This window comes from Podarcis tiliguerta (assembly GCF_965153285.1).
Source record: "Podarcis tiliguerta genome assembly, chromosome: 10".
Classification (NCBI taxonomy): domain Eukaryota; kingdom Metazoa; phylum Chordata; class Lepidosauria; order Squamata; family Lacertidae; genus Podarcis; species Podarcis tiliguerta.
The window spans coordinates 38,958,096-38,981,165 of NC_139543.1; the positions used below are offsets into that span (position 1 = coordinate 38,958,096).

Genomic DNA, 23,070 nt, shown 5'->3' on the forward strand with positions numbered 1-23,070 from the left:
GCTGCCAATCGATTGCCCTGCTTTGCAGATCTTGCTATCACCTACTTTAATTATGGACAGTGGTGAGTGGAACTTCCTTTGTTCTGGTTGGTATTTGGTTTGCAAATAATATTAAGCCACGGTTTGGTGCTATGAAATTGCCCTTTAGTTCAACAATTTTGGCAGGTTATTCTTCCAAATCCAAAATTTGCCCTTCTCTCTGTTTTTTGATTCTGATAATTGGGATTTGGGCCAAAAGAACTAATAACTTATCTGATAACTTTGACAAGGTGCACAATAGCCAAATTCAGAAGAACTTTGGATGCTGACCTTACGGCAGTTTGATATCAACAGCTCTTAAGGCAAGTTGACTAACCAACTTCAAGGCTGTAGGAAAATCCAAGACATGGGCAAATTCTATGCTGTTTTGTCAAGTTTTATTACATAAGCAGCAACTAAGGAATACTGGTACGGACCTCTGGGTTCTCATGGAAGCCTTTGGGAGGACACTTTTCAAAGATAGATATGATGAGTGTAACTGCTTCAGGAGAACTGTGCGATGCACTTCCCATTTCAATAATTATGTGTTGTGTTGCATTGTTTGGTATTTGAAAAATGAATAAAAGTAAGTTGCATTAAAAAGCTGCTTGTAGAACTAGCACAAATCAGTTTTATGTGGCGACAGAGAATTTTATATTTAATGGTCTCCAGAGATTATGCATTGTAAGACAACGTGAATCACTATGGGTTTATATGTATATTGGTCAAAATTTAGTTTGGTCTTGGAAATGTGCAGTCTTCGATCCTCTGTGGTGAATTATTGCTGTGTTAAAACAGCTGTAAAATACAGTATTTCAAACAGAAAGAATTAATAGTAAAAATCAATAATCCGTGTAGGCCAGTAGCTTTAAAGTCTCAACCAGGAGGTTTCTCTGCTTATAGATTATTTTTCTGATTAGCTTTTTCCTTTATTAAAATTTTCTTTGGATGTTTTGTCAGTAAAACTTGTACACTCCGTTTTTAGTATTATTTGTATTATTTAGAGTGTTGCATTTGTTTTTAGTACTATAAGTCCCATATTACATAAAATCTGTTAAACTGACATGAAAGTGGAGCAAGAAAATTATTTGCTGCTTGACAGACATGCATGTATTTGTTAAGCCTGCCTCAACTTGTCAGAAGAAACTGCTTAAATAACTATAGTGGTTGTATAACTAGTAGTTGTATTAAGTTTCCTAAGGCGCATGAAATCTGGCTTATTTGTGTTTGCAGCCCAATCCTGTACACATTTATTCAGCAGGAAGTTCCTCTGAATTTAAAAGAGCTTACTTGTAAGTAGTGTGCAGGACAATAGCCTTCATTTTATTGGTCAACGCAAACTCTACAAAGTTCAGGCATAAAATAATATAAAAGATCTTGGTATTGGTTGCTAGAAAAGCTCTTGCTTGGTACAATAGCTGTACCAAACTTCTCTCAAGTGTTTCTTACTCTCAGGGATACCACGGTCCTTTTATTTGCTTTTGCTTTGCAAAACCCTTCCTTTCCTATGGAACATCCTGTGGAATGCAGGCTATGTTTCTGTGAATTAGCTTACAACAGTACCAAATTGCTGATGATGAGGAACGTAGTCTTAGGTCATGTAGTGCAGACTTTTATTTTCATTTTTGCATTATTCAGGAGCTCCAAGCTTTCACCCGCAGTTTTATAGTACAACATGTGTTGGAAGAGATCATGCACTCAACGCAGGCAATTTGGAGCTTATTAAGAACAGCATGGTCTTCAAGGCAGTGGAGGGACTTAATTTGTATCCTAAATCTGCTAGACACCCCTGCATTTCTTTTTCTATATCGCCTTTCCTACACGATTGCTCTTTCTACCTCTCTAGCCAGTGGCAGTAAATTGGACAAAGTACATTGCTTCTGTGTCTTTTACCAATGTATATATTTTTGTTGCTTATGTTGTGCCACTGTCATGTACAGTTGTACCTTGTTTTGCGGTCAGGATCCATTCCAGAGCCCCGGCCACTAGCTGAAAATGATGCAGGGCAAAGTGCCACATCTGCGCATGCGCGTGGAGCGGTTTGTGCTTCTGCGCATGCGCTTCTGCGCGATTTAGCACTTCTGCACATGCACGAGCAGCAAACCCGGAAGTAACCCATTCCGGTACTTCTGGGTTTGCCACTGACAACTGCCAGAATGGACGCTAGACAAGGCCAACATTCACAGAGGTATTACTGTACTGTATTTGCAGCAAATTGAAATAAGTCTTATTTTTATAATGTGTACACTTGCACCCCATACAGCAGGGTATTGACAATTCTAACAATGATTTGCCGTATTTTTCGCTCTATAAGACGCACCAGACCACAAGACGCACCTTGTTTTTGGAGGAGGAAAACAAGAAAAAAAATATTCTGAATCTCAGAAGCCAGAACAGCAAGAGGGATCGCTACGCAGTGAAAGCAGCAATCCCTCTTGCTGTTCTGGCTTCTGGGATAGCTGCGCAGCCTGCATTCGCTCCATAAGATGCACACACATTTCCCCTTACTTTTTAGGAGGGAAAAAGTGAGTCTTATAGAGCAAAAAATACGGTAAATAACGCCGTGCCCCTTCTCTCCCACAAGCATGCTGCTCCTTGCACATGTAGCTTCTTGTCTCCTATTGGACAGTGACACACACTGGGCAAGTGTGTAAACTTAAGGCTTTTCTGTAGAAGGAAGCAACTACAGGAGGCCCATGAGCGACTGATAAATCACCTCACTGTTCATACACCTGTCTCTGTGTAAGGGAGTCATATTTCTGTCTTGAAAAGCTTGCATTTATAGGCCATAATTTATCTCATTTGTGTGGTCAGGGTGTATCAGCTGTGGAGTCGAGAGTTTCTTAAACTCTATTATTCACTTTGTGGATCTGCAGTTTCTTTTCATGCTTGTGTTTTGAGTCCCTGTGGGAACCCCATCCATGTGCTGGTTAATTATTTATAAGTGGTCAATACTATACTAGGTTTACAGTAGGTTTGTTTTGGACTGTGGTTTGCATTCCCTAGTATTGTTTTGCTTGAGAGCCAGAGCTCCATGAGAGTATTTTCATAGCAGGAACCTGTTTTCATGTGATGGGTGGGTGGGAGGATATGAACCCGATATACCAGCACTGCATAAACAAAACGGTTGACAAGCCAGATATCCTGAAATGGAACATGGCCTTTTAGATTGCAAGGATCAGTCTGAAAGAAAGTTGTTTGTTTTTTGAAAAAAATAAAAATAAAACCTAAGATTTTCACGGATGCTGAACTGTACTCTCAGTATCAATGTTTGCCACAGCCTCTGGGTACCTAAAATGCATAAACTAGATTAACTGTGGTGGGGTGTGTGTGTCCTGAGGCACCAGTGCTGCCGTCAGAAAGTCTTATGAAAGTTCTCAGCAAATATCTCCTCAAAAATCCACAATGCCCATGTCTGTTTTTTTGCCCTTTTATATGTGGCAGCCACTTTGGGTTGCCATTTTCTGACTGGCGCCGCTCAAAATTCTAAATGTGCCCTTTGCCCCCCTAGAAAGTTGCCAGCCCCTGGTATAGAGTAAAATGGATTTTTCTTAACTCCTTCTCTCGTCTTTCTATGTCCATTAAGACCTCTTAATTGCACCGGGACCAGTTTACCTACAAGATCACCTCCCTTCATATGTGCCCACACAACTGATTTGGTTGGTGGAATTGGCATAACTACAGGTGCCACACAACACGTGTTCCCCATTTATAAGAACTCAATTGTTTCGTGTGGCAGCCCCTGCGCTGTGGAACTCCCTGCCTCTTGAGAACAAGCAGGCGACATCACTTATACACTTTTCAGCGCCTGCTTAAAAACATTCCTGTTTAGACAAGCCTACCCAGATACTTAGAAAGCTGAGGTAATATAAATCTGTTTTGATATTTTAACTTTTGTATGTTTTAAAGTAGGGTTGCAATTCTATTTTTTCTTGATTTCATTTATTTATCTTTTTATAAACTGCTTTGTCATCTCAATCAGCCTCTGTTTTTAGTTACTACTTTAGCTACTCCTAGGATTCAGTTTTGTAACAAGGCTGGTACTGACCTCAAAGGTCTATCACTGCACAGTGGTACCTTGGTTCTCTTAATCCGTTCTGGAAGTCCGTTCCAAAACCAAAACGTTCTAAAACCAAGGCATGCTTCCCCATAGAAAGTAATGCAAATGGATTAATCCATTCCAGACTTCTAAAAACAACCCCTAAAACAGCAATTTAACATGAATTTTACTATCTAATGAGACCATTGATCCATAAAATGAAAGCAATAATCAATGTACTGTACTGTAAAATAAATAAGACAGTATTGTAGATGATAAAAATAAAAATTAATTTTTTTTCTTACCTGCACTGCTGATAGTCATTGGGGGGCTTTTATCCATTTCCGCAGTCACACAATCAATCAATCAATCAATCAGTAGCTGAACTGGGTTCCACACAGTCACAAAAATAAATTAACCAAAAAAGCCTCAAAAACAAAAATGCAAAATAAATAGCAAAAAAAAGCACCAAATTTAATCCGTTCCAGAAGCCCATTTGACTTCCTAAATGTTTTAAAAACTAGGCGCAGCTTCTGATTGGTGCAGGTGGCCTGGAAACAAGAGCCGACAGTCACATCAGACGTTCGGCTTCCGAAAATCGTTTGAAAACCAGAACACTTACTTCCGGGTTTTCGGCATTTGAGAACCAAGGTACCCAGTGGCGTAGCGTGGGTTGTCAGCACCCGGGGCAGGGCAAGTAATTTGCACCCCCTAACCCGTGGATTTGCGCCCCCTAACCCGTGGATTTGCGCACCCTAACCCTAACCCCCAGATGTTGCGCCCGGTGCGGCCGGCCCCCCCTGCACCCACCACGCTACGCCACTGAAGGTACCACTGTATCTGCCTACAGAATAAGCATACAAAGATTCCAGAACCAGTAAACATTTTTGGAGGGGGTGCTGCGTGGACAAGGAATTGCTATAATACTCCCGTGACACATTATCCCGCCCCCCCTTTGACAATGCTACATGAATTCAGTGAAATCATTGTATTTATTTACTCTCTTATGTTGCCTTTGGAGTTTAATTTATGTCTCTTTTCAGGCCCGCCTTTTGATTTTTGATGTTGTTGTTTTTTACCCTTGACCTGGAAGTGAATCCCACTTTGATCTTGTGGCATTCTTACCAGCACCCACCCTTCCGTACCCTGGCAGAATATTTCACAAGATCCCTATCAGCAGGCCCATCGGAGTGTCCACATCAACTGTTTGCAAATCGCTACAATATAGGCTCAAGTTGAAAACCCATGATTAGTAAGCAGTCTATAGCTCCCAGGTAAGTCTTGTTTGTTTATCCCCTAAACATCCTTTTGTAGTGAAAGGTGGAACAGATATCTATCAGCCAAGTAGATTAAAAGGGAAGGAAACAGCAAAAGTAATTGAACTTGTCTTGATTGAGAAGCTCCAAATGACTAGGAATATAATTAGCTGTGAGAGTGGGATCATCTTTCAACTGAACTTTCGTTTCAGGGGCCAGGTGTGCTGAGTGTGGTTAGATGGTTTTACACTGACTCAATTTCAGTTCTGAAAGAAAGACAGAGGTTCCTTTCAGTGCTAGCTCCAGGTTTTGGCTGTTCTTTGGGCTTTGCTATTTTATTTTTAAATTTTTTATTGGGTTACAGACGCTTCAGGTTACAGACTCCACTAGGCCAGAAATAGTACCTCAGGTTAAGAACTTTGCTTCAGGATGAGAACAAAAATCGCGGGGGGGGGGGTGACGGCACGGCGGCAGTGGGAGGCCCCATTAGCTAAAGTGGTACCTCAGGTTAAGAACAGTTTCAGGTTAAGAACGGGCCTCCAGAACAAATTAAGTTCTTAACCCAAGGTAACACTGTATTATTCTATCCCACCTTTCCTCCAACTAGATTAAGGTATCATGCATGGGTTCCCCCCCCTCCTCTTTGCAGTGGTACCTCGGGTTACATACACTTCAGGTTACATACGCTTCAGGTTACAGACTCCGCTAACCCAGAAATATTACCTCAGGTTAAGAACTTTGCTTCAGGATGAGAACAGAAATTGTGCTCTGGCGGCACGGTGGCAGTGGGAGGCCCCATTAGCTAAAGTGGTGCTTCAGGTTAAGAACAGTTTCAGGTTAAGAACGGACCTCCGGAACGAATTAAGTACTTAACCCGAGGTACCACTGTATATCCTGTGAATGTGAGGTTAGGCTGAGAAATGGTGACTGGCCCAAGGTCACCCCGTGTCTTGCATGGCTGGGTGGGGATTTGAACCCTGGTGTCTCAGATCCTTGTCGAACACACTAGCCAATATGCCACACTGGCTCTGGGAATCTGAGCATCATTCCTCCCTAAATAGGTCTACTAACCTTTCTACTACAGTGGTACTTCTGGTTACGGACACTTCTGGTTACAAACACTTCAGGTTATGAGCTCCGCTAATCCGGAAGTAGCTTCTCCTGGTTGCAAACTTTGCCCCAGGATGTGAACGGAAATCATGCGCCAGAGACGCACACGCAACAGGAGGCCCCATTAGCGAAAGAGCACCTCAGGATACGAACGGTTTCAGCTTAAGAACGGACTTCCGGAACGAAGTAAGTTCGTAAGGAGAGGCACCACTCTATAGCCACTGGCCCTTCACTCGGTCTCTTCCTCTGAGCCCAAGCTGCATTTGCATGGAGAGAGCAAGATAAGCAGAGGTTGCTTCTTCTCCGTCTTCCCATTGACAGGACTTGATAGGTCTCCAGGGTCCCCCAGCTGGAGGGTGGGTCTTTGCAAGAGCCAACCATTGGCCTTGGCCCCATTGCAAACTTATCCAGGCAACAGCCAGTTTGACAGATATTTGGAACATGTTGTAGTAGAGGGATATCTGCATATTTGCCCTGCTGATGAGTCTCCCAGGGACATCTGCCTTGCCACTCATGGACTGGAAAGCTGAACTAGATGTATGCTAAGCTAGATGTTCTGATGAGTGTTTTTCTGTAACAAAGCAGCATTGGTTGTAATTGGAACTAAAAATAACTGTAACTGTTTTACTATAATCTCTGAGCTTAACTGCATTATATAACCGCCTCTCGTAAATGGCAATTATTTTTATGATTGTAAGAGCAAACAGCTGTAGCAGAAATCCCAGATCCATGACCTCAGTTGTTGTGATGCTGCCTGTGCAAATTTTCTTCTTTAGAAATTGCCGTAATGAGAATTTTGCCCAGTCTAGTTGATTGTTTTGCAAGCATCCTATAGATGATACTTGACAGGCTTTGCGAAGAGAGAAAAAAGGAGTGAGATTACCATGAGAGCTCCACTGTTTACCATAAAGACTGCATTCAGACTATCATATTTCAGTTTAAGCCAATATTTGAACAAGCCTTATGACCCCACAGTCAGCCACTTTGTTCCTCCCTTCGCAAAAGCCATGAAACAAATCAGTTAAACTTAATTTCTCCTTATTTGTAAACCGTGAAGCTATGGTTAACAACTTCAGAACAGCTTCAAAGCATGGTTTCATAATGTGGCTTGTTTGGAAGCCTTGATGTAACAGAAAACTATGGTTAACTGAAGACTTCTCGGTTTGTTTGCCTGCCTACACAAAGGGGGAAGTGAAATGGCTGCATTTAGGGTCCCAGGGCATGTTCCTGCTTCTTGAAGACGTTGGATACATGGGCGTAGGTTTTTTCTTTGGTTAAGGGTCTCCTGAGATAAATCCTGAAAGGCCAGGATGGGGTTTTCTCCATATCAGGAGGTTGGTTGAGTTTCTGAGGTTGTTCCATATTTCTTCTTTCTTTTTGTAGCAGGCGGAGCACATGATTATGTCTCATGGAGGGGCGTTGGCTTTTGGCATGGGTCTTAGAGCTCTATGTGCCCTTTCCAGATCGTCTACTTTGAGTATCAGGTTGGGAATTGTGGTTTTTAGCCAGCATAGGATGAGATCGGTCGGGTTTTGTCCTCCATTTTCTCGGGAAAAATTATGGAGGAGGATATTGCAGCGTCTACTGTGATCTTCAGGGTCTGCTAGTTTAATTCTCGCTTTCATGCTTTCTCTTTCTTGGCAGCTATCCATATCAGCTAATTTATTTTTCAGACATGTGTTTTCCTCTTGGAGTTGCTCTATTTGTTTTAGTTGCATCTGGTTTTCCTTTTCTAGAGTGGTGATGGTAATTTTGACTCACAGGCAGTTTTAATTTCACTGTGGGGACCATGGGACCTGGATGTTGGGTCCATGGGTTAGGGCTAAGGCAGCGGTCTTCAGTGGTTCAGGCCTCTTGCATGGATGCCATTACAGTTCTTCAAAGAAAATAATAATAATATAAATAAATAAATTCCAACAGGGGAGGGCCTGCGCCGCATTTCCCCCCCCCCCCCCGGGTTGGTCTCCGGTGTGCAGTTCCTCCCGGGTCCCGGCCTGCTCTTTGCACTAGCCGCCAGGGAGGTAGGCTAGGGGTCGGGCCTGGGCTAGGCTGAGTGATTCCTTGCAGTGTCCCTGGCACTCCCGGTACCCTCCTACCTCTCTTCATTGGCGATGGTGGCGGCAGTGGTTGCGGCAGCAGTGGCAGTAAGTTGGTGCTCGGCTGGGGGTAGGAGTGGCTCTGTCTTGCCTCCTGTTTTCCTTGTGTTTTGTGTTTGGCTCTGGAGGCCTCCGGGCCCAGGAGCTCCGCTAGGTTGTCAGTGGGGTGCTCTCGGTCCCAGCAGGATTGAAGTGGTTGTGGGGGGGCTGGAGGCCCTGTGTGGCCTCCTCGGTTGTTGTGCTGGACACCCCTGATTCCCCCCAATCATGGCAGCAGCGGCGCAGGGACTAACCAGGTAGCGCAGTTGGTGCTCTGCGCAGCCATGTCCCCACTAATATAGTATTTTCAGCTTCTTGCCTTACCCCTCTGCTTGAATAAAATCTCTAGTTAGATAAATAGGAAAGCATCTACCATCCCTGTCCTTTTAGGAGTTCTTGGTTTCCATGAAGTCGAGTGAATCAGCGCCTTTGGTTATGTGTTTCCTGTTATGGCTGTTGAAATATTCAAATTGTACTGAAAATGTGACTGTTTTTACCTGTGTTGTCTTGATGAAACGAGCATCTGTTTCAAAGAGGACAAATTGGAGAATAGTTGTTTTAAAGGCTATTTCATTATGAATCTGCAAATCGTTACCAGTGTGTTACACAGATTTCGGCCTTGTGCCTTTGTTTGTGCTGCCAAGGGCACCTAGCATTAAATCACCTCATGTCCTAATCTTTCAGCTGTTGTTTACGGCCATAATTTCTCATGGGGTTGACTTGGGGGCACAAAATGTAACCTGTTCTTTGTATTAAAACTGTAACATGGGTGACTTCAAAAATGATGCTCCTTGCCACATTTGCCAGTCGGTATATACTTACTCTTGTAAGTCATATTATGTGATCAACTCCTAAAGCACCCCTAGTATGGACCCCCTGTTCTTCCTCTCTGCATTTGTTACAAAGCTGATTTTGCAGTTTTAGCATTTCACACTCCCAGCAGCAGCCACTCTAGCATTCAGGGCAGATTTATCACTTAATTCAGTGGGTGCTTTTGAATTTCTTGCTGAGGGAGATGAATGCATTTAACCTTTCATGGCTACACATATCCATTGCATGTCGGCCTTACGGGCTGCTGAATTCTCTCCTCCCTTGGAGGAGTTTATCTCCTTTGTTAGAGAAAAAACTGCATCAGTGACCTTACAGTTGTGTTATAAAAATAGAATTAAATAGACTTTAGAAAATGTGAAGAGAATTATTTTATTTGCGTTAGTTATTATTTCTGTTGGGACTGTGGACATGACAGTGGAACAATCTTTTGTTTACCTCTCTCCTAAGGCATTGCAGTGTAAAATTATAGATACAGTGGTACCTTGGTTCTCAAACTTAATCCGTTCCGGAAGTCAGTTCCAAAACCAAAGCGTTCCAAAACCAAGGCGCGCTTTCACATAGAAAGCAATGCAAAGTTCCAGACTTTTAAAAACAAGTCCTAAAACAGCTATTTAACATGAATGTTACTATCTAATGAGACCCTTGATCCATAAAATGAAAGCAATAAACAATATACTGCAGTCACACAACCAATCAATCTGTAGCTGAACTGGGTTCCACACAGTCACACACAAAAAGGGGCCGCAAAAACAAAAATGCAAAATAAATAGCAAAAAGATACAGACCTCAGCGTAACACTCAAATCAGAAGCGTAACACTCAAGCACATTCAGCTTCCGGGTTTGCAGTGTTTGGGTTCCAAGTTGTTTGAGTACCAAGGCGTTTGAGAACCAAGGTACTACTCTCTCTCTCTCTCTCTCTCTCTCTCTCATATCTCACTTTACTGAATATATATATAACATAGAACATAAAAAGAGCCTGCTGAACCAGGCCAAGGGTCCGGCATCCTAGTCTCATAGTGGCCACCCAGATGCCTTTGGGACGCTCCCAAGCAGGACCTGAGAGCAACAGCACACTACCCACCTGAAATTCTCAGCAACTGGTATTCAAATACATACTGCCTCTGTTCCTAGAGGTAGCATCTAACTATGATGACTAGTAGACTTATCCTCCTCTAATTCCATTTTAAAGCCGTTTAATTTGGTGGCTAGTAGCCACGGATAGCCTTATTCACCACCGATTTGTCTAATCCTCTTTTAAAGCCAAAATCCATTTGTTATGTACAGTATGATTAGATACGTGTATTTACCACTCTTGAAATATGCCTTGTATTTTTTACACATCTCCACGTAACATTTTTCTAAATTAATTGCCCTTGTATTATTATCTTCATTGTTCCTGAACAAATCACAAAACACTTCGTTTGCCTAGTTCCCGCGATTTTAAAGTGGCATTCGCCATATGGAACTGTAGAAGAAGCAGCCACTGTGATGCCGTAGCAAAGTGTGGAATTCCTATCTGGAGGAGTTTATAATCTAATAAAAAGGCTTGAGCAAAACCAGCGCTGAACAGTGCTTTCCTGGAAACAAAGCAAGTGGCGAGCGGTTGCTATAGCTGCAGTGCTTCGAGGAACATATGGCCTTTTAGGAATCACTGGAGACCTTCCCGCTGTGCTCCATCAACAAATTGTTGCTTCAGTACAAGCATAACCTCTGCAATGACCTGCTTATTCGCGTATGTCCGCTGTGCATGGAAATCCTGTCTTGATCACAAACAGGGAACTAGAAGAAAATGCTGAGAGAGGGGCAAAAGCATTTCCCCCAATCAGAAATAGCTTAACTAAATTTATCACACTGTTTCCTCTCTCTCAGCTCCGTTCCCATCAATATTCCTTAATGCAGGGCAAACATTTTGGAGCTCCTTAAGATCGCCACATTTATTTCCCATCATACAGCCCTCTGAAAAACCACTTCTCTATTAAAATATGCCAGTTTCTAACAGGACACATCCACTGCTACTTCCATGCCAAGCTACTGCTTGTCTGAATGGTAGAGCTGGGTATAGCTGGGCACTGTTTGCCAGTAGCAGGCAGTGTGGTGGGTTGGCAGGACACACCTCTGACCTCCTGTTGCTCATGTCACTGCAGCAGACCGAGTTGGAGAAGGGGAAGCAGTGAGGAGGTGGCGAGGATAACGTGGTGCAAATGCAATAGTGGAACCAATCCCCTCTCCATCCCAATGTGCAGCAGCAACGCAGAAGGTCAGATGGCCACCACTGGCACACCTACTGGCCACTACTAGTGTTTATTCTGCCACAAGTGTTGTTGTTGCTTAGTCGTTTAATCGTGTCTGACTCTTCGTGACCCCATGGACCAGAGCACGCAGGCACTCCTGTCTTCCACTGCCTCCCACAGTTTGGTCAAACTCATTCTGGTAGCTTTGAGAACACTATCCAACCATCTCGTCCTCTGTTGTCCCCTTCTCCTTGTGCCCTCCATCTTTCCCAACATCATGGTCTTTTCCAGGGAGTCTTCTCTTCGCATGAGGTGGCCAAAGTATTGGAGTCTCAGCTTCAGGATCTATCCTTCCAGTGAGCGCTCGGGGCTGATTGCCTTAAGAATGGATAGGTTTGATCTTCTTGCAGTCCACGAGACTCTCAAGAGTCTCCTCCAGCACCATAATTCAAAAGCATCAATTCTTCGGCGATCAGCCTTCTTTATGGTCCAGCTCTCACTTCTGCCGCTAGGAACTTCTACCTTATCTCTTTTCTCAGGCTAGAAGGCCTAGTCAACTGAAGCTTCAGTGCTTTAGCTTGTTTATTTCGCCGTGGTAGGATGTCTCACCGTTGCCACGAAGTGTGCCCCAGGTTTTGGGTGTCAGTGAGGTTAGAACCCAAAAACCAACCTCTCAGATTTGCAGCTGTAGCAGGAAGAGACTTCATACAACCATTTCTCATCTATCTGATGGTGATAACCCCTGTATGTAGAACAACCTCTTTCTTGCATCAGCAGAGTGCTTTAGGATCTTTGCCTCTGACTCGAAGCTGTCATAGCCAAAGCCACCCATCTGAATCCAGAACTCCATGGTCCAAGCCAAGTACTCTTATTTATGCCAGCTGGGTCTCATGGGAGTTGTAATGTAAAACATCTGGAGGGAAACAGGTTGGGGAAGGCTTTGGTAGAGCACACAGGGGTTTGGGGAGTGACTTCACTGAACAGCTGTGTGGTAATGCCTGCTTCATACAATGTGATGATTGCAACCAGTACAAGAAGCTGTAGTTTCTGAATTGGACGTAATAACATACCTCTCAGGCCTTCTACAGTATTGTGTTCCCTTCCTATATAGATTTTCTTTTGTCTGCCTGACAGCTTCATTATATTTCCAGTCAAGTAAAAATGAAAAGAGCATGGCTATAAAGTACTTAGCATGGAAAACTAAATTGTTTGGCTTTCTCAGTTATAGTAATGATTGACTACTTAAAGAACACTAGCAAAATGCTAAATTGCTATTCTGGTGGTATCTTGAAAGGGAGTAAGGATAAACTGCTTTAAGATAGTTGTGATTATTATTCTTCCATCTCTCTCTCTCTCTCTCCCTCCACACACACACACTTACACTTCTGCATGTGATAGTGAAATATTGCTTGTGGCAAGGGTCTTATCTGTTATATCCACCACAAAGAGATGTTGAGATTTTTGCATGATGTCATCTAGTTCAAAAGGAACCAGCCAGCAGTAATGGACCCCTTAATGGGCTATCTACTATTGCAAAAAAGTAGAACACTTATTTTTAACATCCAGTATGTTCCCCTTTCAAGCAAGAGCTTATTCCTTTGAAATGTGTACATGTTAGACTTTTAAGACAATCTGAATTGGACCAAAAAGATCTACCTAATCCATCATCTTGTTTGCATCTGCAGCCACGTGCCTCTGAAAAAGCCACAATCCCTCTTGAGCATGAAGGTTCCATTAGAAATTGTATCTCATACCATTAATAGCAAAATGCATGTAGAGTGGTGCTGATCTTTTTTAAAAGACATGTAGGCTAGAAACCAGCACCCCAACTTGTGGGAACAAATTCTATATTAATTATGCACTACATAGCCAATGGTCAGGGATGGTGAGAGATGTCGTCCAAACTGTGGGAGACTGGTCTGCAGCCTTTCTGGAATTCAGTATTCCAAGAAATGAATAAAATAACAAAACAGCAATTGGAAGTCAAACCAGAGTTAGCTTTATTAAATATATTTCAATGCAACAATCTTGATTTACATAATAAATAATTAAGAATCCATTAATTACAAGCAGCGAGGCGTAGTATACACTGGAAAGACCTTTCTGGCACAACGATAGGCAGAACAGTTTAGGAAACAGCTCTCCTTCAGACATTAACAAATAAGCTGCAGTTGATAGGTGGAAAGATAAAGAAAGATTGCTTTACTCCTGTGTGATTAAATTTTATAACATATGCTAGTCATACCTTGGCATTCGAATGGAATCCTTTCGACTTCCAAAATGTTCAGAAACCAAAGCAGGGCTTCTGATTGGCTGCAGGAAGCTCCTGCAGCCAATCTGAAGCTGCGGAAGCCCCATTGGATGTTCAGGTTCCAAAGAACATTCACAAACCAGAACATTCCCAGGTTTGCAGTGTTCAGGAGCCAAAACATCCGAGTATTAAGGCGTCCGGGATGCAAGGTACAACTGTATTCCAGAAAACGAAGAAGCTCCACCACCAGTATTTGGCTCAATCTGGTTGATATAAACATAAATTACTATCTTCGCTTTCAACCCTTTTCCCACATTTGTAAATCTACCAACACTTTATATTGTTTCACTGGTAATTTAAAGGAAAAAATGACTATTACTCATAATTAATCTAAGCACAACCATAAGGGCTCATGATAAGGTGGTTTAGCTATGCGATGTTGAATGTTATATGTTAACTATGTTCTATCCTGTTTCCCCTTTGTTGTTGTTGTTGTTGTTTAGTCGTTCAGTCGTGTCCGACTCTTCGTGACCCCATGGACCAGAGCACGCCAGGCACTTCTGTCTTCCACTGCCACCCGCAGTTTGGTCAGATTCATGTTTGTAGCTTCGAGAACACTGTCTAACCATCTCGTCCTCTGTCGTCCCCTTCTCCTTGTGCCCTCCATCTTTCCCAACATCAGGGTCTTTTCCAGGGAGTCTTCTCTTCACATGAGGTGGCCAAAGTATTGGAGTCTCAGCTTCACGATCTGTCCTTCCAGTGAGCACTCAGGGCTGATTTCCTTAAGAATGGATGCATTTGATCTTCTTGCAGTCCATGGGACTCTCAAGAGTCTCCTCCAGCACCATAATTCAAAAGCGTCAATTCTTCGGCGATCAGCTTTCTTTATGGTCCAGCTCTCACTTCCATACATCACTACTGGGAAAACCATAGCTTTTACTATACGGACCTTTGTTGGCAAGGTGTTATTGTTATTATTAAAACCACTCCATGAACCAAGAACTTGTACATGGACCACTAATAATGAATATATGTCATAGATATTACTGCAGATTTATTATGCTATTTTTGTGATGTACAAATGGCATGAGAATCAGTATTATTTATATCACTTATTATTCCTATGATCCCTGTTTATAAAGCCCATTAAAAAGTCTTTTTTAAAAAATAGAAGACTGAATCCCACAGAATGCTATGTTTTTGACAGAAGATCTGTTTTCAAGTTCTTACTGTTTGTGTTGGATAGTTCTTGTTATCTGAAAAATTGAATACTGTTTTTTTTTTAAATGGTTGTAATAGTAGCTGCCTTTTCCATCTAAAAAGAACTTTGTAATATTCTTATACAATCTGTTCTGAACAATCCAAATTATCTGCTAAGCCTTGCATATCTATCTATACTCTTCCTAAAAAAAAGAAAGAAAATGAAAACTTTTGACAATGACGTAGGAGTTGTATTTTTATTATTACTATTGTGCTGCTTTGATGTGCGGTTGCCGGCATGATCCTGGAGTTCTGAAATATCTTTCAGAATAAGGCTGTTTCCCTCCTTCCCACATTCATATCCTATCATTATAATTAGTGCCCATTGAATGGTGTTTATCACCCATTTTGATACAATTTCCAAGGCAACAGGAGCGAAGGACCAGTCCTATAATTGGAAAAGGAAGCCAGTACTAACACTTGCATTCTGAGCTTCGAGAAGGATTACTGCTTCTAGGTTCAGGTGTAGTAGTAGCAGTGGAACTTCAGTTGGTTCTTAGTTCACCCTCTTTAAACAAACTTGGGTATTCCTCTACTTTGAAACTTTTACCTTTCTATGTCACCACACATGTCCAGTAGACCTAACCTGCACAATATAGATGGATCAAGCTAACCACATCTCTCAAACGCTACTTCTTGACAGGCTCAATTCAGTAGCAGTTGAAAATGTGAAATTGCTATGTGCTTCTTACGGTATTCATCAGCACTGGTACATTTGTATATTTTGGAAACTTTGAGTTGTGGGGACACTTAAAAAGGTAAAGGTACCCCTGCCCGTACGGGCCAGTCTTGACAGACTCTAGGGTTGTGCGCCCATCCCACTCAAGAGGCCGGGGGCCAGCGCTGTCCGGAGACACTTCCGGGTCACGTGGCCAGCGTGACAAAGCCGCATCTGGCGAGCCAGCGCAGCACACGGAAACGCCGTTTACCTTCCCGCCAGTAAGCGGCCCCTATTTATCTACTTGCACCCGGGGGTGCTTTCGAACTGTTAGGTTGGCAGGCGCTGGGACCGAGCAACGGGAGCGCACCCTGCCGCGGGGATTCGAACCGCCGACCTTTCGATCGGCAAGCCCTAGGCGCTGAGGCTTTTACCCACAGCGCCACCCGCGTCCCTTGTGGGGACACTTACTGGACTCTATTTTGGACCCATGGACTCCTGAAGTGCACATATTTTGACTCTATTACTGAATGAGATTTATTTATGATGCCTATCTAATGATATTAGTTGGTTACTAGCTGATTGTTCCCCAGTAACAATGTGGCATTAAAAGTGGTAACAATTTTTCATAGCGATGTACATTTTCTTTTATTCTAGATGATGAATTACCTGGAATTCCTCGAGACGCTTTGAAGAGTCCACCAACAGATCAGCAGATCAACAAGCTTGCTAGGAGACTTGGACCTGAATGGGAGTGCATCGTATTGTCCCTGGGATTGACCCAAAATGACATTTATCGTTGTAAAGTCAATCACTCCTACAATATCCAGTCACAGATTGTGAGCGCATTCATTTTATGGAGGCAGCGTTTTGGGAACAAAGCTACCGTGGAGAGCCTGTGTACTGGCTTGAAGTCAGGAGAAGTGGATTCTTCTGTGATCCAGCAGATGTTCCAGTGACCCCCCAGTGTGACTGGAGGCTCAAAAGCCCCCTCTGTATGAAATTGAATCCAACATGCTCACAGACCTGGAAAATATTTGGCGTGCTTCAGTCCCTTTTGAAATGGATATAAGCATGCAGTTGAAGTAGCCACTCATGAGGTAGCACTACAGGTAGGAAGAAACTGCTGCCATTGAGCAGCAATTGGGGTAGAGGAGCTCCCACAGCCTTTGATCCATTTTCATCATCAGCGGCAGTGGTCAGGGATGATTTAGTCCAGCAACCTATGTGTGGGAAACCCAGCCAGATGGGCAGGGTATAAATAAATTAATAATAATAATAATAATAATAATAATAATAGCCACAAGTTCCCATCCTTGCATTAGGAAATGCAAAGTGACAGAGGCAGCAGCCAGAGGCAGTGCTTCATGAAGTGCTCCCAACCAGTGAGCTATCATGCACCTGTGTAGTGCCAAGTCTAAGCACTCCTTGCCTTGTTTCCAGCCTCTCATCTCCTGTCAGTGACGTCCTGGAGGCTCCTCTTCCACACAGCTGACACCCAGCGGCTGCAACCATCGTTACCTCAGGTTACAGACGCTTCAGGTTACACACTCCGCTAACCCAGAAATAGCACCTCGGGTTAAGAACTTTGCTTCAAGATGAGAGCAGAACTCGTGCTCTGGCGGCGCGGCAGCAGCAGGAGGCCCCATTAGCTAAAGTGGTACCTCAGGTTAAGAACAGTTTCAGGTTAAGAACGGACCTCTGGAACGAATTAAGTTCTTAACTAGAGGCACCACTGTACTAACAACTGCAGCTGTCAACCTTTTGTTTAGAAAGTAGAAGGGCTAACAGAAATAGGCATCCACCTGTAGGAGCTTATGTGCCAAAGCTACTACAGTAGTACCTTGGTTTTCGAACGTCTCCGTTAAGAAACATTTCAGTTTTCAAACACTGTAAATGCTTCGGTTTTCGAACACGCCTCAGAAGTTGAACATGCCACGCGTCTTCCGCTGAGTGCAAGATCCTGAGGCCTAGCTGTCGGCTATTGAGTTTTTCGTTTTCGAACGTTTCAGAACTCGAACAGTTTTCCGGAATGGATTACGTTTGAAAACCGAGGTACCATTGTATACATTACTTAGCCTTTTTCAGGCATTCAATTTACTGATGTAAATACAATCACATGAGGAAAAAGAGTAGGGGCAAATTTTGCCTTCCAACGTAATGCCTTCCCCCTTTTTTTATGGCTGTCTCCCGTAAGGATGCAGGTCTGAAGTGGTATACAAGTACAAAAGCCTTGCCACTTAAGAACTTCACTTTTGAACTCAAGGAGGGCTATAAAGAAGGGGGAAACAATACCTCAGAGAGAGCAGGATTTGCCAGCATGCCTCTAATGCCCCATCCTTGGTTGTCTTCAGATAAGTAAGCTGAACCTGTGAGACGTGAGGAGAAATGTCCTAGTGTCTGAGCTAGATCATCAATGGGAGAACCTGCTTGAGGTGCTAGCAGGTACTAGGGGTGTGCTAGTACCTATGTAAATAGCCGTGTCTTAGGACAGAGACTTGATATCCACTCACACTTGCTGAAGGTCCCTTCAAACCCTGTGAAGATTAACACAGGCAAAGAGAGCTCTGTTTTGGAAGCAGTCACACAGCTTCTTCTGGAATAGAATTTAGTTCCATCCAGTCAAGAAGACAGCTTCCTGTTGATTCATATTGTCAGTATAATAGAATCTGAGGTATATCCCTGAAACAACACTCTGTGGCAAGTTGTGAGTAGATATCAAGTCTCTGTCCTAAGACACAGCCATTTACATTTAGTGGTCCATAAAACTGAATGAAATGAATGGAACGAAACAGCTCTCCAACTTGAAAGGGCCATGCAGTAGGAAGGGCAAATGGAATTTGCTGCTTCTCAGGTGACTGTGTTGGAGAGCTGTTTCATTCCATTCATTTCATTCAGTTTTATGGACCACTTTTCTGCTTTAATATCTACAAAAGCTTAAAAGGAAATACTAAAATCCTACTACAGTGGTACCTCAGGTTACGTTACCTTCAAGTAACGTAATTTCTAGTTATGAGCGCTACAAACCCAGAAGTGTATACTTCCAGGTTTCGCTGCACGTGTGTGCACAGAAGCAGTGCCTCCAGATACGGACTTTACGGGGTACGTATGGACCCCGAAATAAGGGGACGACAGAGGACGAGATGGTTGGACAGTGTTCTCGAAGCTACAAACATGAGTCTGACCAAACTGCGGGAGGTAGTGGAAGACAGAAGTGCCTGGCGTGCTCTGGTCCATGGGGTCACGAAGAGTTGGACACGACTAAATGACTAAACAACAACAACATGGACCCCCGGGATATATTAAGTTTGTATCCGGAGGGTCCACTGTAATACATTTATAAAGAGAGCAGCAATATAGAATGGCCAATATTTTTGAAATGTTTTGGACTTGTTGAGGCTCAAAATATCCATTAAAAGGCATGGTTGAAAATAATGGTTTTAGTCTGGTACCTGATTAGTGCTCATGTGGGTGTTTCTCTGTATGGTTGAAGGTAGTTTCTCAAATTCTAAGTGCCCAGATGTGCCCAGTTTGTGTATAATGTGTTTGTGGGAGGGGGGGAGCGGGTTTTGGTTTGTGGTTTCTTGGTCTTGTTTTTAACATGTTCTTTGTGTTTTTATATTGTGAACTGCCCTGAGATCTACAGATGAAGAGTGATATATTAAATAAATGAAATGAATGTTGCTATGTTCTGTATTCATGCGAAAGTTATGAACACCTACCTTTTTTGGCCCAATTCCATTGCGAAAATTAGGGTGCGCATTAGATTTGATGGCACATTAGATTCGAGTGAATACGGTAATTCAGTTCCATACACAGATGGAGGAGATTAACTGGAAAATGTTCTAATGTCCTAGAGCCAGCGGTGGAGAACCTTTGTGGCTCTGGAGGGCAGATCTTTACCTGGCTTCACCTTGTAGGCCAATTTTGACAGGTGGGTGGGGCAACCCACATGTCAATCAAATAACGCCACATGACTTGACAGGTGGGTTGCCCCACCTGTCAAAATCCCTTTCAGTCCCTGTTATAGCATTTAAGCAGGGGAGAGTGAGGGCTGTACGTTCTCTCTGCAGCAGTTTCTCCCACCATTTTAAAGATCACTGCTATAGCAATCTTTGAAAGGGTGGGAGAAACCTGCTTTGAGTCAGTCCCCACTCTCCCATCTGAGGGCAGAGGAATGGGGACCGAGCAGTGAGGCAAGCACATGTTTCTTCATTGCAGTGTGATGGAGCAGCCTCTCTCAGAGCAGAAGCCTAAAACAGACACCAACAGCTTTAGGCACCCTATTCTGTCATATAGCAATGAAGAGGAAAACCAGGTCTGCTTTCAGGTTTGCTGTACATGCAGCAAGGAAAGCAGACCTGCTCTTTTTTTGGAAAGCCTGTCCCATGCTAATCCTTTTCAGAGGTTGAGTGGATCAGCATGAGGTAGGTTTTCCAAGAAGGTTTTGTTCTTCAGTTGATGTCACCAGTGACACCAGCTGATTGGCAGTTGGGCATCATTTGGAGGAAATGGCCTTGCTGGCCAAACTGGACCCCGTGATGGTCCCATGTTGGCCATGGGTCAGAGGTTTCCCACCCCTCTCCTAGGGTGTGATCTAATTTTGCATGCTTGCTTTGTCTGTCTCTACTAAACAAAGCTACAGAAACTGCTAAGCTTGTCCAATACTTTATTTGCAGTTGGTCGCCATTCGGTGTTGCTAATAAACTTAAGAAATGGAAAGTTTTCTGTGAAAAAAAGGAAGATCTGGAAAGTGTTCTTCCCCTACATCACAGGCTTTCTGCTGTGATAAATAAATCCAGCAATAAAAAATGTATTTTAGATTGGAAATGCTAGATTTCCATAGTAATGCCTAAACATTTTCTCTAGATTAAAAAAAATAATGCTGCAAAAAACGTTTGACTAAATATTTTCAGTCAGAAATATTTTGCAGCCATGCAGTTGACTCTGTGGGTTATGTCTGTCAGCCCAATTTCCTGCCCGCAGTTCCAAGAAACACACCATCAAGTATTTATTTTTGATTCTCTATAAAGCAGCGCTGCGCCACTTGAAGTAATTTATGCTCCAGTCAAATTTTAATTTTATCCTGATGATAATTATGTAAGAGTATCTGCTTCCCAAATGTGTAATCAGTAAGCCAGTTTGGCCTTGGGGTCTTGTTTCTCATCTGTCAATCTTTTTTGAACACCATGGGAATGTATATTTGAACTGTCAACAAATGAAGTGTAATCTGGTAGGGGTGCTATTCTGTAAGTACCAAAGAAATGATGTAGTACAGTGGACACTCGGGTTGCGAACGTGATCTGTGCGGGAAGCACGTCCGCAACCCGCAGCATCCACAACCCGCAGCGCTGCATCTGCGCACGCACAGGTTGCGATTTGACGTTTCTGCGCATGCGCAAAGCATGATTTATTGCTTCTGCGCAAGCGCAAGCACCGAAACCTGGAAGTAATCCGTTCCGGTACTTCCAGATTCAGTGTGATGCGCAACCCGTAATCACACAACCCGAAGCGTCTGTAACCCAAGGTATGACCGTATAGTGGTAGTTTGAATTACCAGTGGAGTTTGAATCTCATCTGAGCTCTAGAATGGCTTTGTCAAGCCACTATCACTCAGCCTGGGCTCTTCCCCTTGGGTACCATGAAGAAAATACTAGCTTACCTTACAACTGGGGACTGAGACCAGCGTACTGGACTAACCTTTTGGGAAACACTTCCACTTCATATATATGTGCACAGGACAGAGAGCGCAGGGCTGGAGAGGCACAGAAAATATTTGCCTACCCTCTGATCTGGCCCCATCCACCATTGGCTGTGGCCCCTCAGTTGACCCTGTGTAGGTCAGCTTCATAGGAAAAAGTTTCTCCAGCCTTCCTTACAACACTGTTCTAAATTGCGGTGTCTAACCTGTGGCCCTCCAGATAAGGAATACAAGCAAATAGTAAAGAAAACCCGCACAAGCGACACTGACACAAAACCCCACACATACACGAAGTAGAATAGAAGCATTGCCACCCAACCCCAACCACCATGCCCCCCTCCACCTCTTTCCCCCCTTTCTTCCTAAGGTAACACTAATGTCTCAACAAATGAAACTGACCTGTAGAAAATGTAGCTTAAATAAGAAACATTGCACATACTTTTGTAAACCAAGAAAACTTTAATAGAAAATACGTTATTAAAAAAATTCACAAGGGCTTTTAACACAGTCAGAGGATTTCTGGATCATTGGAAAAATAGTTTTCTTCTGGCATGAAAGAAAAGGAACAGAAGGTTTAAAAAAAAAACCAGAAAAGAAAAAAGGTACAAATAACATGATTTGCAATTCTGACAAGCATGCAGGTTTGACACCCTTCCTTGCCCAGGACTTAACGGACTCACAACCTGTTTAGAGCAGCCTGTAAATAATTGCTCTCAGGCTTTACAACACTCTTCTGCTACTGGTCTCTCATCACAGTTGAAAGGATTATGCTAAAAGGAAACCAGGACGATATGGATGCAGCAAACTCTGTAACTCTGGCAACAGTTGCTAAAGCACACTGCTTTCATGCTTTGCATGTTAATTACGCTTGAGCAGAGTCAGGTTTCGTACCCATGGGTCCATTATAACCTGGTTTCTTGAAGCACAAGACTAGTCTCCCTTGGAAGAATTGTTCTGGGAGGAAGTTTAGAACTTTGAGTGACATTTTCAGTTGAAATGAGACTTGCTAGGACATTCCTAGATAGTCTAATTTTAAAAAGGTGAATCAGGTCATACAGTCCTGAGAGTAAGTCTCATGGAATTCGGTGGGCGCTCTTCCGGATAGACATGCATAGATTTGCACACTTACATACTCACAAGCCAAGAGGGCAGCACCAGTTCAAACAGCAAACAAAAAACTTGCTCAGGTAGAGTACTGGTAGGTGTGCAAAAATCAATCAATCAATCAATCTTTATTATGGTCCATAGACCCAACAAATCATTACAAAGCAATGCACAATTCAGACAGCCTACCTCCAGGTTAAACAAGCATTTTGTTCAGACTTAAATATAGGGATCATTGGTTCTTGCAACCACCGATAAAAACTTTGCCACTGCTAATGTTCTGGCATTCGTCCGGTCTTCCAACAGGAACCTGACATAGTGAGCCTCTGATTTTCCCGGGAAAGGTACCAGCAAGGGTAATATCAGTTCAGCCCTGGCTTGCTCATATTTTGCACAGTGCAGCAAAATATGCTTTATAGAATCGATGTCTTGAACACACGAGCAGAGTCTGTCCTGGTAGGGAACTCCTCTCAAC

General features: G+C 43.1%; 1 protein-coding gene and 1 long non-coding RNA gene across 2 annotated transcripts in view; both read left to right on the forward strand.

Moving 5' to 3' along the window:
• Positions 1 to 19,477, forward strand: part of CRADD (CARD and death domain containing adaptor protein) — a 37,699-nt gene extending 18,222 nt beyond the window's left edge. Inside the window, exon 3 of the mRNA XM_083401080.1 lies at positions 16,448 to 19,477. Within this exon, the coding sequence (XP_083257206.1) occupies positions 16,448 to 16,749 (302 nt within the window). The 3' untranslated portion in view covers positions 16,750 to 19,477. The remainder of the gene's footprint in view (positions 1 to 16,447) is intronic.
• LOC310658770 lies at positions 10,125 to 15,879 on the forward strand. The gene is made up of 4 exons (XR_014502490.1): positions 10,125 to 11,705; positions 12,134 to 13,091; positions 13,360 to 14,354; positions 14,835 to 15,879. It is a non-coding gene; the product is annotated as an uncharacterized lncRNA (long non-coding RNA).
• Positions 19,478 to 23,070: the final 3,593 nt, after the last annotated feature.